This window comes from Vanacampus margaritifer, chromosome 13 (genome assembly GCF_051991255.1).
Source record: "Vanacampus margaritifer isolate UIUO_Vmar chromosome 13, RoL_Vmar_1.0, whole genome shotgun sequence".
Lineage (NCBI taxonomy): Eukaryota > Metazoa > Chordata > Actinopteri > Syngnathiformes > Syngnathidae > Vanacampus > Vanacampus margaritifer.
Genome location: NC_135444.1, coordinates 15,064,672 through 15,080,367, shown reverse-complemented (window position 1 = coordinate 15,080,367; position 15,696 = coordinate 15,064,672). Strand labels below are relative to the sequence as shown.

Below are 15,696 nucleotides of genomic sequence, written 5' to 3'. Positions count from 1 at the left end.
GCTTATGGTCTGCAAGAGCTAGTCATGTTTTACTAAAAAAAAAAACCCTAGCAGAACTTTTATCCCCCCCCCAAAAAAAGTTCAAACATGCTGCAATTGGAGGCTTCAATCCAAAATGGCTGACTTCCTGTTGGTTGTCATGCATTTTTTGTGTGTCTAGTCCTTCTAAGCATGTCTACCAAATCCATGACTCTGTCTGTCTGTGACTCAGTTAGCATGTTAGTCGCAACTTGGATTTAATATTAAAACAACAGCTAGCTAGCTAGCTAGAGGAGAGCTCATTTTAAAAGTGTGTTAGTATTGAGTGATACAAGCTAAGAAATGTTCCACGAATCCTGGTCTAAGCCTGGTATTTATGCTGCATTCGAGGAAGGTGGGAAGTCATATTTATCCCAATCAGATTGTCCCACTTCCGACCCCAAAGATGTAAAGAACAAAGATGGCCGATTCAGGTTAGTTGTTTGTTGTTCAGTCCAAATCACGTCGTGTTACGTGAGCCTATTTCAAATAAATAAATGAGAGTAACAATAGATAAATATAAATAGTTATCTGTTAAAAATCTTTCAATTTATGTTGTGCGATTTATGATCTGTCTCTCAATGGGGCTCGCCATTATCGAGTAACGTCAGATTGAAGCTGGTTGGGGAAGTCAGGGAGCTTTTATTTTCTAACACCCGCCAACTCGCCATTTGCGGGTTCAAATTCATTTTGGAGGGTGCTCATAAATATTTACTAGCCAATTTGGCTGGTAATGCGAGAGTAAAACCCGGAAGCTAAGTGATCGTTGTGCGCATCAACTTCCTGTGTTGTTCACAGCAAATAAAACAACAGCACTTCCACCTCTTCCTCAAACCGTTTAGTTAGCTCCGCCCCGGCTGACTGAAGCTTGAGTGTTTGACATTTTTCGATGCTCCATTACGGAAGTGTATTGCATTCACTTGGAAAAAAAAAACCTCCTGTTTTTCTGACAAATTTTTGGGGGTTGCTTTGTTTTTTTGAGCATTTTTTTTTCTTTTTCTTTTTCTGAATTTTTTTTTTCAGTTTTACTGATTTTTTTTTTCTGTCAAAAAAATATTCAGGCTGAAAAAAATTATTCAGAAAAACAGGAGAAAACAATATTCAGAAAAACAGGGAAAAAAATATTTGTAAAAAAAAAAAACAGGAAAAAAATTCTAAAAAAATAAAACAGGGAAAAAAAAACAACTCTCCCCCCAAAAAATTAGTCAGAAAAACAGGATTTTTTTTTTCAAGTGAATGCAATACCTTCCGTACTCCATAATGTGTTAAAAAAAAACAAAAAAACTTTACTTCATAAGACAGCGCATAATTAAATCCGCAAATTTTGTCGATTTTTTTTTTATTTTATTTTTTTTAAACCATTTTGAAAAATCCGTGTGGGCGGAGTCAAACGTTTAAATCCACCCGACGTTGAGGCACACCTCGAACTGCACTCTGCATCCAGGGCTACTTGGTTACATTCGTACCTTACGAGAGACTGAGGGGGGAGAGTGGGGGGGGGGGGAAGCTCGTACTTGGCTTAATTTCAGAAAACTACGACCAATCTTAAACAAACCGTCCATATTGCTATTTTAAGAGATTAATGTAGGCCTAAATTAGAGACGTATGCCCAGTTCAACCTCTGAAAAAATAAAAACAATCGCCACCAGTATTTGGGATTATATTGGCATTCAGCCTTCCTACCCATAGACGTTCACTATAAAAATCTTAACATGTTAATAACTACGACCAATCACCACCAAAATTGACATGCACATCTCTAACTTAGGCCTAACACAAATCTCTTAAAATAGCAATGCTGATATACTGTAGACATATTGTTGTTATTTTATGTATAGGGGCTTCAAAAAGAAAAAAAAATCTTGGAAATTTTTCCTTGGGGAAAACATTTAGCACGTTAGCTGGTCATCAAAAAAGTTAATTTAGAGCCCTGCTTCCTGGTATGAAGTTAGAAAAGTCCGACTTCCAACTTTACTCAAATGCAGCATCACATCTTGACTGGGGGGGAAAGAAGCTTCCTAATGCATTGTTTTAGTATTTTATTGTGTTTATTGTTTTCATAATTTATTTTTAAAGTCTCTTTTTTTGTATGTCAAATCTTCGACTTTATTTACCCCCACTTTGCATACATTTATAGTTGTTTTTAAAGTGCTCTGTATATAAAGTTATCAAAAACACTATATTGTCTACACGTATGTTACATCAAGATACAACACAAAACATATCATATAGATTTTCTGCATTTTTTCTTTTCCTCTGAGGATGTTATAAAAAGGGAAAATAGGAAAAAAGGTTGGCCTCCCCGGTTCCGAGCGTTCAAATGTCATTACGCTCGACACATCTCTGTAACACAAGCAACTGGCTTCTCATCTGCGTTGATTAAGATTCACGCCTGCACGTCAACTCTTCCAGCTATGAGTCATGCGCATCAGCATCTCTCTTCATTTGGCTATCGACTCGTGCTGTGTTCTCACATCGGGGCGATCCATACAAACCCGCGTGCGGCGCCTGTATTATATCTCCATTTCTGTTGGGTTTTGTACAGCCGCTCCTGTGAGTCGGCTTGACGGAGTGGCAGAGCGCAGAGAGATGTTTAAGCAACAAACCGCAACGCCAAATGGAATGACCTTATCATTAAATGATCGCAATATTAAGTCTGCAGTTCATAAATAAAGCAAAACGAGTCCATGTGAAATTAACAAGGGTTCACCGGCAGTTCACGTCATCAAACTGGGAGCTCGTGGAGGATCATTACTGTAAGAAGGAAAGGAGAGAAGAGACTAAAGTGTTCAATCAAATGAAAATGAATTTAGCTGAACTTTACTTTGTTTTATTTGCAGAACTTCAGCAGCTGAAACCATTCTGTCCTAATCATGAAAAGCAGGCTACTTATTATTATTTATGCAGCCACATATGTTACCTTAATCATTTTTAAGTTCCCGTAGAACGCCACTGATTCCTATATGTGTTATTTAAAGTGGAAATCAACCTTAAAATTCTTGACAATGATATGTTATACGTGACCTCACTAGTCTAAACATGACATTCTGATTGATATTACATTTGTGAAATATTAATTATGAAGCAAAATCCAGCCGTTTTTGTCCATCTCTGGGGGCGGCCATTTTGCCGTTTGCTGTCAACTCAGGCAACGACCAATCACAGCTCACCTGTTTACTGAAGCTGAACTGTGATTGGTTGTTTCTTCAGTCAACAGCAAGTGACAAAATGGCCGCCCCTTGAAATGGAAATGACCAAAACGGCTGGATTTTGCTTCATAACTCATATTCCACAAATGTAATATTAATCAGAATGTCATGTTTAGACTAGCGAGGTCACGTATAACATATTATTGTCCAGAATTTTTCGGGGGTTTGACTTCCCCTTTAAGTGCTATATAATGTTGTAACATTCGCACTTGTTGAGTTTAAGCCAAATCCATTTACTTCCCACACGACTGAAATGTGATCTGCTTAAATAGAACAGCATCTTACTCAAACTGCAGCCTAATGCACTCAGCAGTTTATTGGCTGTAAAGTCTGTTACGAGGAATTAAGTGAAATGACACAGAGACACCGTTGAGCACACCTTCTTTAAAAGGGACGTGTTATATAAAATTGACTTTTTAATTGCTTGTATACAAGTAGTTGTATCTTTGGAGTGGCTGCCCACTCATCAAGTGTGAAATTAAACAACTAAGTCAACCTTTTCTTATCTGACTATTTCCGAAAATGTGTCTGAACACAAAAAGCTTTGCCACTTTAATAATAATAATAATAAATAAATCAATCAATAAAAAAGTGGCATAAAGTGATGCTGGAGTCTTACTAGGCCACATAGTAAAAAGTGCAACTTGTTGAATCGCGGTGGCCAATACAATATGTTTTGTCATCACAGGTGTCAAACCCAAGGTATGGGGGCCAGATCCGGCTCGCCACATCATTTCATGGGCCTGACAAATCAAATCATATGTTTACTTTCTTGCTGCTATTTGTTGTTAAGTGAGTTGAGTTCACTGCCACCAGACAAGACTCTCTAACTTTTGCTCGCAAAGCAGTGTTGGGAACGTTACTTTATAAAAGTAATTAGATATAGTTACTGATTACTTGCTCAAAAAAGTAACAGTTAGTAATTGAATTACTTCATAATAAAAGTAACTCGTTATTAGGCAAAGTAACTATTTTCACTACTTGAAAAAAATATATCAATGTAAAAATGTGATTTATTTATTTTTTAATACACAGAATCCAAATTATGTTCAGGCTATATAAGATGTTTTCATTGATTTTTGTGAATATTTATGTCACACAAATGTCTCACTCCATAATGACTAATGATTCTACCACTGCCAATTACTACAACAATCAGAATAATAATTTAAACTAGACTAAGTGCAATTTCTGCAGAAATCGCGTGGAAATGCTAATAGCTGAATGCTTATGAAGTAAATGGAAAGATAAATTATGTGAAAATTACAAAATATTAATTGTAGCTGGTAATGATGATCAAGTTGTATGTATGGAAGTGGGCGTGGAAAGTGGGACTTAGAAAAAGTTCAACGTCAGTCCCATTGAAAATGAATGGGGAAAAGTTTTTATTTATTGTTAAATTGTGCCAATACTAAAAAATGAAATGAAATGAAAAAAGAACGGAGTTACCAAAGCCATTAGTTTAAACGCCGTGAGGCAGCTGGCTGCAAATGTGTAGACAAGCGCTCCTGACACTGTCCTGTATGTCGTGCGTGTTCGCATGTCGCGTTACACCAGTTGACAGGTGCGAAGCCCTGTGGGATGGCACTGTTGCCGTCTTCCACTTGGCCGAACATGTACGCCACATCGGAGGTGTAATAAATCCATTCCTGGCTGCCAGACTTTGTCTGAGAAAACCTCGCTGCATGAGTGTGTTTGACTGTGTGTGTGAGCAGGTGGTCACAGGTTGTTGAGGGTTTTTTTTTTTTTTTCTGTGTGAAGTGTCGGCGTCTCAATGGCGTCTTTAGAGTGGTTAATAAGAGAGGAGGTTGAGGAGAGTGTCAGGCGATCTCTGGTGAAGAGTCCTCAAGCCCCTCACTCGTGTGTCACGTTGACACCTCTTAACCTCGCTCTGTCATCTCCCAAGCTCTCACACACACACAGGGCAGCTCTCCAAGGCCGTAGGAATTGTATATACGATGAACGCCCCCCCCAACCGCCAATAGGTAAAGATGGATGTTTATTACATTGTTATAACATAGTAATTACATCAAAACTTTTATCATTAGAGTACGCGTTTATTTAACTCAAGCAGGTGTTCAAAATGGAGGACCTCATGTAATGATGAGGCATAAAAAATTAATTTTACCAAACCAATCAATGAATTTGGGTGAAGTATTCAACATTACTACGATTAGTAATGACCATTCTGATTACATTTGATAATACTAATATTAGCTGAAAATTAATGACAAAGATCGTTTTGTGTACTTTATAGCCTTTGTCAACCAGTGTTGAAAAAAATTATAATAATGATAGTGTGTTATGGATAATAAATAACAATAAATATCATAAATAATGCAATCAAATAACAATGGTTAAAGTATAAACAAAAATGAAAAAATTGCAATGGTATTGTGTATATTTAATGGTAATAATAGTATTAATTGTGCTTTTTTAAATAAAACAAAAATATATTCTGTATCTACATAGCATCTTTCTCATCATTCTGTATATATAACCAACATAATGTACTGTTGTCTTCATGGTAGGTTAAAAAAAAAGTATTTTGTTTTTTAATATTCAATATACCAGAAAAACATGTAAAATATAATACATACAAATATTACATTTTATATTTTGGGAAATTCTTGTTACACTATATTACAGATAAGAATGCCTCGAAATGCTGCGTTAGCTTTGACGCTACGTCCACGCCATCAACGGGTGAGTACTGTTTTTGGTGTATTAATATGCTGCACAGTACAAATGTTTACTTGCCATTTAACACTGCATAGTAATAATTGCAGATGGTGCATGATTTCATAATACATGATAACAAACTTGCTTGTGTTCTTTATCATCCAAAGGACTCAAATTTCCTTCTTTTTTTTTTTTGTCTTCGACAGCCGGAAGTGAGCAAGATCTGCCGTTGCTGTCACTGGCTAGTGTAAGTGTCACCGGGGTCAAATGAGATGGGGGTCAGAGTTCGCAGTGCAGTGGGTCTTGTTAAAATACCTTTTAGCCTCCTTTAGGGATATTATGTAATGGCTCGGGGAATTGGCTCGGGCTCCGGGTTGGCTGATTTGTGGCGCGTGATATACGTGCCAGATGTATATTCATTTGCTTTTTTTTTAGGAGAGGGGTCACGTTGATCTGCTTTCCTCTCATCCCTTTGTTTTCACAATACGATTTTTCGGGGGCCCAAGGCAGCAGGCTCCCACATCCAGATGCAATTCAATGCATTTTCCCAAGTTCGGTTTTAACAAATGGTCAATACAGTTGCGCTTGAAAGTTTACACAAATGAATTAACACTAAAACAATCATTTTTGCCTAATGGCAACTACAATACTGATGGCAAATGTTTTTTTGTCCTTTAAGGGCCACTGTATGTTCCCTTGTGTGAAATTCAAGAGACTGTATGATGTATGTCAGTCACATCACGTTGGTTGGTCGCACTGCACTTCATTTTATTTACACACGTGCATAATCAGGTAAATGTCATGGGAGGAGAAAAAAAATAGCATTTTCAGGCCTCATAGCTCGCCGCGACTAGCTGGCTAAACACGTAGCAGAGGCTGCACGAAATTAGGACCACTCTTCTTCTACTACTATATATTTGTGAGGGGGGAAAAAAATAACAAAATTCCCTTCCCCTACTACACAACTGTTAGCCTGATCAATGTATCGGAAGCGTTTGAATATCAATACCACCAAATACGTTGTCTTCAATCTTTATTTTTTTATATGGTGATAATAAGCGTATTAATTTTAATAAGCATCCGTTCAATAGCCTTGGAATGTGAGCGATGGTGGCCCATTTTTGCACGCCATTGATCACTGCCTTTTCTTCACTCTTTGTCCCTTCTCCTCTATTCACACACACACACACACACACACACACTGTAAAATTCATCCTTAGGCAAGCTAACTGCGCGCACCACCTTTTATCAGTCCACAACTGTTAAATTAATAAACTGATATTGACGAGCTATCAGCCGAGGGTGGGGGATAAATAATTTGGGTAGCAGAAGGCTCAGGTCACATGACTTTAGCACACATCATTCTGTAATTATTCCCCACGAGGAACCAAGTGAACAAGCAGAACACACAGGCAGAATCATAAGGTGTGTAAATATTCCATTTTAATTAAATATCCCTGCTCTGTCTTCTAATATTTGGGTTGCTCATTTTGTGAAAGGTTTGAGAAATTTTTTGTTTGCCAGTTGTTAATTGGCTCATTTAGCTATAACATTCTAAAAAGAGCATTGTTGAACCAACTTAAGTTTAAAAAGAGAATCGTTGACCCACTTTTTAAAAAAAATCGCTTCAATTGGTACCACAAGATTGAATCAAGTATGTTCATTAAACATAGTATATTTACTTTATATTTATTTCTATTTGTATTGACTTAAAAAAAAATGCTTCATTTGGTAACACACAATTGAATTAAGTTAATCCAAAGTAAGTATAAGTTAATGTTCATTAAACTTTAGATATTCAAATTCAATTTCCCTTTGAAAATTAATACATTTTGCTGATATGTTGGAATTATTGACAGCCGTTGTTCTTGAAACAGAAATAATAGTTCCTTTATAAATAAATAAAAATGAAGTACATGTAATGTTTTCCTACATTTTAATGTCAAAATGTCTTTACTGTTATGTCTCTCTAATGAAATTTCACAATTTACAAAATGTTTTCTGAAGATGCTAGTTCAATTTTTCATATATAGGAATTTTCTCCTGTTTCTTATTAGTATGCCTTTTCCATTAAAAAAAACAACAACAACAAAAAAACTCCTAATTCAAGCTGTCATTAACTTAGCCATTATGCAATAATAACTATAAAAGTATCTTTCAATTTGCCATATTTGTTCTGTCAGTTAGAATTGCCTTTACTATAAATGCTTAAAGTGGAAGTCAACCTTAAACATTTCTTGACAATGATATGGTATATGTGACCTCACTAATCTAAACATGACATTCTGATTAATATTACATTTGTGGAGTATAAGTTAAGTAGCAAAATCCAGTCATTTTTATCCATCTCAGGGGGCGGCCATTTTTCCACTTTTCCATCACAGTTGTTCAAGGCTCAGGCAACGGCCAATCACTGCTCACCTGTTTTCTGAAGCTGAGCTGTGATTGGTTACCTGAGACCTAAGCAATATAGATGTCATCTTCAGTCAACAGCAAGTGGCAAAATGGCCGTCCCTGGGATGGATAAAAACGGCTGGATTTTGCTGCTTAACTCACATTTTACTGACGTGAATATTAAACAGAATAACATGTTTAGACTAGTCAAAAAAAATTGGGTTGACTTCCCCTTTAAAATGTTAAATAGTCAGTAACTTTTTAAAAATAGGACACATATAAAACCAAGGTGGCATAATAAAAAAATAAAAAACTTAATTAGACTTTTTTTTATAGTGTTGATCAAATTATAAGAAAATTACACAGATGCTTGATATTAAAGTCGCACACTAGTTACTAGGCAGCAGCGCGCTATTCAAAATGTTATAGTGAGTTTTGATGTCTTTAAAATACATTTAACTCGATAGAGATGAGTGAGTACCGACATCAGGTATCGGTATCGGGTTGATACCTGGCCTTATTTTAAAGTATCTGTACTCACGACGACCTTCTTTTGTTTACAATCAGGAACTAGAAATTAAAAATTAAAAGAATAGAAAATTGCCATTAATTTCATGTAATTTTAAACAAAAATGCTACATAAAGTCTTATCTGTCATTGTTTTATTGGAAATGTCATGCGTCAAAAGTACTAGGGGTACTTGATATCGTTACTTGTATTGGTATCGGTCTAAACAAAAGTGATATCGGACATCCCTGCTAATTTGTGCTCAATAAAGTTTGGGAAACAATACATCCGATTTTGTGCGCGCACTCAACGTTGTGTCCGGCAGTACACACGAGGAGAGGTGAATCAAAATCATGGGAAACTGTAAATATCCCAGCGTATGAGATACCGAAGCCTTCAAGGCCATGGGAATATAGTGATGATCATTACGACCGGCGATCATAATCATCACCGTGGCCGGTGTTAGCCTGGCAGAGATCACCGCAGTTTACCCAGAAGGCCGTTGGAGCAACATCGAATGTAAATTTATACGATATTGAGCTTTCGCTGCTTTTTTTTTGTGTTGTTGCCGTGAGCGAGGAACACACATACACACGCGCCTATACGCACACACTACCTGCTAAAGTGCAATGTGTGACTCAGTCAGATGAATTTCCTGCAGCTGATGGTCAAATGCAAATGATGGAGGAAATGGGGAGGGAGAGGAGGGGAAGGGAGGGTAGGGGAGGGGGGGGGTGCAAATCATGGAAGTGCTCCTGTCGCCCTCCGGCCATTGCTGACCTTTCGCCCCCCCCTGGCCATGGCCCTAAATGTCAGAGGTCACGCATCAGGGTCAGCAGGGAGTAGCACTGGCCGGAGATGTATCGCCATGGCAACACTCAGCCCACCAGAGATGGGGAGTTGTACGGGGTTTTTTTTGCCTCATGGACTGAAATCTCACACACAAACCCACACACAGTTGAGAATCACATATTTGTGTTTTCACCAGTGGCAGTCTGGAAGTTGCTTGGAATCCAAACTTATACAATGTGCAAACTCAAAACACAGAGGAAGTAATTTTGCATTTGAAGTTGTATGGCAACTCCACTTGGACAAATTACGTTGCACGGTCACAAAGACCTAAATTTAAATCAGCAGTTCTCAAACTCTACTCCCCAAGCCGGAAAAAAATGGAGCAATTAATGTACTGTAATGCCCTCGAAAATGGGCAAGGAGAGCCACAGTCATAGATGGCGTTTATTGCATAGGACAAACAGTCAAACACACAAATATTAATTAGAACAATAACAATGAGCTGCTATAGGCCACAAACACTCAGACTGAACTAGCCTGATGTCAGCAACAAGGCAACGCCCCTTAAAGGCACACCGCGGATACTACAAAAATGCAATAATTGGGCCATTCCACCCAATTGGTGTCATTTGCATGTAGTAACTCACAAAATCAACTCAATTTTTTTTTAAATATTCATATATTTACACACACACAGTCACCCCCACTAATTGCACGTATAGGGACCATAATGAGGGAAAATCTACGTGAAATTGACGCATTAAAAACTGTATTTTTTTGTATCTAAAAAAATATTGAATAAGTGGGGACAATGCTCTGATAAATATTTTCCACGAAAGATGGGAGTTGCCTCGCCCTTTATTATTATTATTATTATTATTATTATTATTATTATTATTATTATTATTATTATTATTATTATTATTATTATTATTATATGTAAAAAAAAAAAAAATGAAATTGTGTGGAACTAGTGACAATTCCGAACATCCGGGCATTTCTGATATCTCCCCAATACAATGTAATGCAAATGCTTCCTTTATAGGGCAAAAAACAAACGGCGGTTTGTACTGCTTTTGCTTGTGACTAATGACCACTTGTTATAGTAGTCAAATGACATTTCATCACATTTTAAAATCAAATTACAACGATCAACCCAATGCTTTTTAATAAGCGGAGAGCGTCATTTCACAGAGCCGCCATTTTGACTTGTGACGTAAACTCCGCGTTTATTCATAGGCCCACTAGCTTTGTGCTTAGGGCCCAGATTTCGATTTCACACCACGTCAATTTGTAATCATTATTTCAGCATTTGTCTCATTTTTATCTGGTAATGTGAGATTGTGTTTAATGTCAAATGCAGTATATGCGCTTCCGCTCAATAAAGGTTGCAAAACACTGTTCAGTACTAGTATTAGAGCGACCAATTTATCTTGTGGACCTCAAGTGTACCTAATGTTGTGTCCGACCGCACTGAATGAACATATGCGTGCATGTTGCGACATCTAGTGGCAGGAGGAGACCACCTGCTCGCACGCTGTTCTTTTGAAGACAGTGCAGGAGGAGAACGAAGGTGGGAGACTGTCAGGGGAGGAGATGGGGGGCGAAAAGCCCACTAGACTTGCTTTTGTCCCGGGGGAGCTCCTCGGGTCGATGCCTCGTCCTACCATATGTCTGATCGCAGCTGTCAATCAACAGGTCAAGGCGGCTCGTGGGGATGCGGGCGGCTGCGGAGAGATCAAACGGCAGACCTGGGGGATGACAGATGCAGATGGAAGGAGGAAAAAAAGGCAATAAAACATTGCTTCAAAGATGGTAACGGTGCACTGGGAGGCAAATTATTGTTAACAGTAATCTGCAGAATAGGCGCCTCGCATTGCCATCGATTGACTATTAAAGGGCCTTTGAAGGGAGACGAGCTTTTGTTCGTGGCGGGACACGAGGAGGAAAATGGCAGCTGCTTCTTTTGGGTCTGAGGAGCCTTAAATAGTGCTACCTACCTACTACTTGTATGCAATCATGTTTCCCAATAGACAGCCAATTTGGACTCCTGCTGCCTTTTATATGCTTACAAGTCTTAGTCCACAGCTATTTGGTTTACTTTTGAGTCATCCATCAGCCATTTTGTGATTTATGCTTTTATGTCATAAATTTTAAATTTCTAGGCTACTCTAAACATTTTGCTTCACTGACTTTTTAATTATTTAATTTTTTTGCATCTATAACATAAATTGCTTATGTTTTTTTTTATCTTGCGTTTCCTAAATTAATAATTAAAGAAAATGTAAATGTACTTGCTGAGAAAAGTTTTTCTTGTTTTCTGGAATGTTCACATATTAAGGCAACTATGTTATTAATTTAATTTTTTTAATTTAGTTTTTGTTTAATGTTAATATGATACCAGGGGTTACCAACATAGTGTGTGCGGGTACCGAGTAGTGCTCAAGGAACACATGACTGAGCTGCGGACCTGTTCTTAAAAAAAAAAAAAGAAGAAAAGATTAATTTGCCAGGCATTGTGATTTTCTAGAAATGCTGCAGAAGTGAACATTTGAATTATAAAGATAAAGTGTTGGATATTAATATTAATCTGTATCCTATGGACCGATGTATGTCCGGAAAAATCTCATAATATAACTAGTGCTGTCAAAGTTAAAGCGTTGACTAATTAATTAATCATAAACAATTATTGCATTAATCATTTATTAACGCAGATTAATCGCACTATTAATTTTGATGCATGTATGTGCAATGGATACAATTTTTTTTAAGACGTCCATTAAATGTATAAAAAAAATACACATAACAAGTGGTCTTTAAATTTGGTGGTAAAAAAAAAATTGATTAAAAAAGCCTGTTTAATTAAGCGATTAATCGTGATTAATCAAAATTCCAACATGTGATTAACTTGATTTAAAAAAAAGTACTTGTTTGACTGCTCTAAATATAACCCTAACCCTTCAAATGGCTCTTTCCTATAAATAATTATATGCCCTATAAAGAATTATAGTGTAGTTCTGAACTTACCCCATGTAAGATAACTTTTTTATGACAATATTGATACTATATAAATATATATTATACTATGTTATATTATGTAATTGACTTAAATCAATGCCATGCATATATTTGGGGTGGTCAGTTTCCCACTATGAAATACAAGCCTCAGTGAACGCATCACTCAAAATGCTAACCAAGTGAAAATTTGGTGAAGCAGCATGTGGCTCATTGTCCAATTTTATTCTTTTATATATGCTGTGTTCCATGTAACTGTAAGTAAACATTTGTATGGGTGTGGTCATAAGGCGGCTTAGAATATGTTTAGTATAACTACTCGGAACCTCGACTGACCGGGTACTCGTTATGGTTCCTCATGGGTCCATTTTGGGCCTTCTGTACGTGTGTTCATGCGTGTGGTCAAAGCACAGGAAATCAGCCTTGGAATGTTGCGGATTAAAACACGGCCATAATGTTTCATCGCCATCTCAGCGGGGCTGATCTTCTTAGCTCACTCTCTGCTAATCAGGAACATCTTTGTGCACTAATCTACGCACCCCCTGCACCTTTCCGCCCATCTCATTAGATTAACAAAATGGCATGCGCACGCACACACACACACACACGCGCAGACCTCCTGACCTCATTTGTCTTGAAAGGTAGTTACACATTGTTTGAAACGTGTTGATTTCAAGGCTCGGTACATTCATGACAACGGGTTATCTGCGGCTTTAAGGACTTGGAAGTGCCTTGAAGTTAAGCTTATGACAGAAAAAAAAAGCACACTATAATCGCAGTATGACTGAACAATTTTGAAAAATCCAATTGTGATTTTTGTCTCTCGATATTGCAATTTCAATTTATTATGCGATTATATTTCATGGTCTTCTTCACATATATATTTTTAACAAACATGCAATAAATTAATCTGTATTACAATAAACAATATCACATTAGTTATTAGGCTATTTATTATACATAAATATTTTGCTTTGGTACTTTAGTTGACAAACACTTTTGGTGCATTACCGCCACCTTCTTAAGGATGTTGTAAAAAAATAAATAAATACATTTCTTCTACTTTCTTTTAGCGGTTTTTGGGTGCTTTCGGTGCATTACCGCCACCTTCTTGCCACTGACGGTGATGCATGAAACTTATTCGCCAACTACCAAAAGAAAGTCAACACAGTTGAGGAGCAAGAGCGGGAATGAGCTTTAATTTTAATATATACATGTCACTCCTTAGTATAAGTTTCAAGGCCAGCCAAACTGCGAACAAAAGTGTGACTTACAGTCCAGAAAAAAAAAAAAATGAAGCATACCAATTGGCCCAAATGAAGCATTTTTTGTTTTCCAGATTGCAGCCTTCACGATTTGAAAAGCCTTCACTTAGTAAAGTCACACTTTTTCACGGATACCATTAATGTGTTTTTATTTTATTTTATTCTACTAATAAATATCTAATTTATAAATGAATGACAAAAAAATTGCTTATTATGGTAAATCTACAAAGTCTGCAAATATATTCAAAATGCATTCAAAAAAACGTAATCAGTGGGTTTATAACTATGTCAAGCGTGTGTGTGTGTGTGTACAGCAAACATATGCAACCAAATTAAAGCTTTAAAGCTGGTGAATTGAAGAGGATTTGAAGCGGAGGGCAATTCATGGGAATTAAGCAAATTAGGTCTCCAATTAGCGCTTGACATTGAATAGGGAGATTTGGTGGACCTGGCTAACTCCATCCCACCCACTAAAAAATTAATTAGCCGGATTTGTCATTGTTCTAATGAACATCATAATTCATCGTGGTCATCATAACACATACGTCTTTGCTCTTCTCATCCAAATCCCTCGTGCAAACTGTTTGTCCTCTTATGATCTAATTTCACGTCAAATATTGCCTTATTGGAATATTCGATCATTTGACGAGACAAACAAAGTTGACAAAAGTCAACGCGTAACCTTTAATCCTCTTAGGCAGCGTGGATGTAAATACCAACCACAGACAGTCAGAGAGGAATTTCACTATTGATAGTAAAATAGACATCAGTATTGCAAAGTGTCTTTTAAAAGTGGACTTTCTTTACTAAACTAAATAGAATTTGGAATTTTGATACAAGGTAATGAAATGGAAATTTACCAACAGTTAATACAAATACTTTACAATGTCACTGATGTGATTATCATTTAATACATGGGCGTATGATATGTGGTGGCTAGGGGGGGCCCTTGTGTTTTGTGACCTTCCCCCCAAATTTCACACAGATGTACAATTCTATCAACAAAACAAGACCAAAAAAATGGCGGCAGTCTTCGGTAACAAAAATGACCACTCTGATTGGTTGTTAGTTACTGAATCGGTGCATGAGATGGAAGTCCACGATGAGATAATACACAAAAGCGATGAGCTGTCAAAGAAAATGGCATTAGCGAGTAAATTTAACTCAACAAAATGTTGCTTTCTACTTAATTATGTGTGATTGGGGGTTCTGGATATATGTGAATTTTATTTAATGAGACCCTGACACAGGCCATGCACAGCAACCACTGGCTACCCATCACCAAGGTTATTTTAGTTTACGAAAACTAACGAAATAACTAAAAGTCTAATTCAAAAAACTAAATAAAATAAAAATAGTTGTACGTTTACAAAACTAACTAAAACTAACTATAGTGAAAATGTCCTTTGTTTTCCTCTGTGGTAATTAATTTAATACATGAGCGTTTGGGCTTGATTTCAAATGTTATTTTAAGTATATTTATTTAAAATATCAACGTTTCAAAGTGTGTCACACAGAAGTGATGTCATCTAGCAGCAGCCAATAGCACAGCACCTTCAGATGACGTTGCTCCTTGCACACAAGTAATAAACAGCATTTTTTTTTAAAGACTAAAACTAATAACACTAAACTAAGGCTACGCATTTTTTAAATAACGAAAACTAATAAAAGCTAACAGAGCCACACTGAAAACTAATTAAAGTTAACTATGTTTAAAAAAACAGAACTCAAAAGGAAATAGAAACTAACTATAATGAAAAAAAAATATAATGAAATGAAATGAAACTCATTTGTGACTTGAGAAGAATCGCTAA

At 36.8% G+C, this 15,696-nt stretch overlaps 1 protein-coding gene across 4 annotated transcripts in view; it reads left to right on the top strand.

Annotated features, from left to right (window-relative positions):
* The window catches only part of LOC144063165 (uncharacterized), a 62,125-nt gene that overhangs the window by 43,716 nt on the left and 2,713 nt on the right, over positions 1–15,696 (top strand). For 2 of the 4 annotated variants that reach the window (XR_013296507.1, XR_013296505.1), the window contains 3 exons: positions 5,877–5,933; positions 6,116–6,156; positions 11,301–11,895. Coding sequence is in view for 1 of the 4 variants with exons in the window: in XM_077585183.1 (XP_077441309.1) it covers positions 5,877–5,933; positions 6,116–6,156; positions 11,301–11,392 (190 nt within the window). In the remaining 3 variants the exon portion in view is untranslated. Of the gene's footprint in view, positions 1–5,876; positions 5,934–6,115; positions 6,157–11,300; positions 11,896–15,696 lie in introns of those variants that run through there. The other 2 variants (XR_013296506.1, XM_077585183.1) reach the window with 2 other exon arrangements.